Raw genomic sequence first — 3,596 nt, forward strand, 5'->3', positions numbered from 1 at the left:
TACAGAAATTAATAGAGAAATAAGAAGCACCCAGGTTTCTATAGATATATTATAATTATTTAATGAGATAATAATCATAAATACCGATACTCTCATCTCCCTATTTAATGAAATTAACATTATTTTTCAAAGTTACACGTTTCCAAAACATATATAATAAATTAAAGATTTTTAATTTATTTTTAAATACAAATACGTTAACTACTTTTACCTGTAACAATTAAGCAAAATAAATCTGAAAGCAATATGTAATTTTATAAAAATTTAGTTCTTATAAGTTTATGCTTGGAAATCAGTAATAATGAGATAAATAATCAGAATGACAATATGAAAATAGTATGTAATTAAAATATTTACATAATTAAATATAAATATTGATATATTTCTTTTTAATATAATAAAAATATATCAATAAATATTTTAATTAATAAATTATCTATCTATTTCTATAATTAATAATTATAGAATTGCAGATACCTAATGGCCATTTGACAATTACTACTGCTGTTGCATAGATTTTTCCCTCCAGATTGTATAGATTTGACTCGTAACTCTCACCATTTTTGGCAATCATTATAAATAGGAACCTCGTTAGCCAAGAGTGACCACAGTTTAGCTCTAATTCCTTTATACTTACCATTTTCTTCCTTTTGAATTCCCAGTATATCTATGGATTTCGTCCCCCTGCACCTTCAATCGCTTCTCATTTCTTTATTTGTTGTGATTTGTGGTTTTACCATTATCAGAGTCTTGAGATATCACATGATTCAGAAGCCTAAACTGCCTCCAGGTCCTAAACCATGGCCTATACTTGGTAACATTCCTCAAATGCTCTCAAACAAACCTGTATTTCGATGGATACACAATCTCATGCAAGATATCAACACTCATATTGCATGCATTCGTCTAGGAAATGTCCATGTAATCCCAGTCACATGTCCTTCCATTGCTTGTGAGTTTTTAAGAAAGCATGATGCTGAGTTTGCTTCAAGACCACTAACCATGGCTACTGATATCATGTCCAGTGGTTATAAGACCATAGCTATTGTACCCTTTGGGGAGCAATGGAAGAAAATGAGGAGAATCTTCGTCAACGACTTGTTCTCCCCTCTCAGACACCACTGCTTTCAACACAAAAGGAACGAAGAAGCTGATAACATTATGTTTTATGTGTACAACAAATGCAACAATGTGAAGGATGGGGGCCTTGTGAATGTCAGAGATGTTTCACAGCACTACTGTTGCAATGTGACGAGGAAATTGATTTTTAATACAAGGTACTTTGGAAAGGGTAGGGTGGACGGAGGGCCAGGGCCAGAAGAAGTAGAACAAGTGATTACCATTTTCACATTGCTTAAACACGCTTATGCATTTTCTGTTTCCGATTATCTGCCATGGTTGAGGGCTTTTGATTTGGATGGGCACAAGAGGAAGGTGAAGAAAGCAATGAGAACGATGGAGAAGTATCATGATCCAATGATTGAAGAGAGAATGAAGCAATGGAAGAATGGAACCAAGAGCGTTGAAGAAGACTTGTTGGATGTTCTGATCTCACTCAAAGATGACAATGACAATCGTACTTTGACGATGAAGGAAATCAAGGCGCTTACTATAGTAATACATCACTCCTTATCACCTTTTTTAGAAGTGCTAGATTAATCTAATAACTTACCTTTTTAAAAATAAATAATTTTTTACTTTTTTTAATCAGCAAATATTATCTAATTCTTATGATTAGAATATTGTTTTTAATCATTTTAATTTTTTTATTTGCCTAATTTATTTATTTTAGAAATAATTTGCCTTTTTCTAATCGGAAAAATATTATCTAATTCTTACGGTAACGTAAATATTATTTACGTAATTTATGGGAAAAAATATTTTATTTATAACCATTTATTATATCTAAAACCGAAATATTTTATTAAAAGATATAAATGAAATTATTCAAAAGAACTTATCTTGAAGTGACATGGTTATCTACCTATCATAAATCCTATTTAAATGAATCAAAAGACTTATACATAAATAATTAATGTGTTGAATTTAAAATTGAATAATGTTTTTCCTTTTATTAAAAATAGTCCTTTAGTTACCAGGTTTTATTTTCCTACTTAATCTGAGATGACTGTATGAAAAATCTTCTTTGAAAGAGGGATCATACCAGCAGTGTAACATATACTCATTGATACATATTCTGATTGGCCTAAAATGTGTAAAAGTAAAACAACGTTAACACTTTCCAAATTCACGGCAGAAATTATAATAACCATTCACATCTGTTGCTTTGTTTCTATGCATAAACAATTTTACAATGCAAATACAAACTACATATACGAATCAAGAGAAAAAATATGCAGGAACTTATGCTTGGAGGAGCAGACAATCCATCGAATGCAGTTGAATGTGTCCTTGCAGAAATGGTAAGTCAACCCCATATACTTCAGCAAGCTACTGATGAAGTAGACAAGGTTGTCGGTAAGCAAAGGATGGTACAAGAATCAGATATTCCAGAGCTCAATTACGTAAAGGCTTGTTTGAGAGAAGCCTTTCGCCTTCATCCTGTGGTACCTTTTAATCCTCCCCATGTCTCGAGCAATGACGCAATGGTGGGAAACTATTTTATTCCAAAGGGTAGCCATGTACTACTAAGCAGACATGGACTTGGACAAAACCCTAAAGTGTGGAACGAACCACACAAGTTCAAACCTGAACGTCATCAAAAGAGTGATGGAACTATGGTTGTTTTGTCAGAACCAGATTTGAAGTTCATATCATTTGGCACAGGAAGACGAGGTTGTCCTGCAGTTATACTTGGCTCCACCATGACTGTGATGTTATTGGCCAGGCTGATCCATGCATTTTCCTGGAATGCACCTCCAAATTTATCAAGTATCAACACTCTTAAGTCTGACAATGGTGGTATGCTTGCTGAAGCACTTGTGTTAGAAGCCAAACCAAGATTAGCATCAGAGTTGTATCACAGTTAAATAAGTACATGCAAATGAAAGTTATTATGTGTGCTTTACTTTTTTCTTTTTTAAATAAAGATTAAGAAAATTGTTACTGTTGCGTCTGCAGCCCAAGGAAAAATCTCATATCTCCCAAGTCTTTGACTTTAAACTCCTTATCCAGGCATTGTGTTATTTTCTTAATGTCAGAAATGGAATCTCCTAAAGCAAGATGATGAATGAATTTTTAATATGGTGCTTAGTGAACAAAGAGTGATAAAGACAGACTACGTAAATTTAAACTGTGCATCCCTTTGGGTTCGCGTTTCATGGTTAAATTTGTTGCTGGAAAAATTTGTTTATTTTCTTTCTTTTGTTGTTAATAGGATTATCTTCTCTCAATGAAAGCACTAGTAGCTGCTTTTCCTATTTCCATCACCAACGACACACCTGGGTTCGTGTTCTTGTCAATTTTAGTCTTTTTCGATTGATTACAACCACATCACGATTCCAACCAACAATTTCTGAAAGATCAGAACAAACATCTAAATTTCTTCACTGAATCCTAATTTCACTTAATCAATTCTCAATTTCACTCCATCAATCCCTGATTTGGACGATAGGACCCTAAAGCCTATTAGTGAA

The 3,596-nt window shown here is 33.0% G+C and overlaps 1 protein-coding gene across 1 annotated transcript; it reads left to right on the forward strand.

The window, feature by feature from the left end:
• Positions 1 to 762: 762 nt before the first annotated feature.
• Positions 763 to 2,990, forward strand: LOC108341521 (isoleucine N-monooxygenase 1). Its single transcript, XM_017579196.1, has 2 exons — positions 763 to 1,614; positions 2,361 to 2,990. The coding sequence occupies exons 1-2, from the start codon at positions 763 to 765 to the stop codon at positions 2,988 to 2,990; spliced, it is 1,482 nt and encodes a 493-aa protein (XP_017434685.1).
• Positions 2,991 to 3,596: the final 606 nt, after the last annotated feature.

Source organism: Vigna angularis, chromosome 6, assembly GCF_016808095.1.
Source record: "Vigna angularis cultivar LongXiaoDou No.4 chromosome 6, ASM1680809v1, whole genome shotgun sequence".
NCBI classification, from domain to species: domain Eukaryota; kingdom Viridiplantae; phylum Streptophyta; class Magnoliopsida; order Fabales; family Fabaceae; genus Vigna; species Vigna angularis.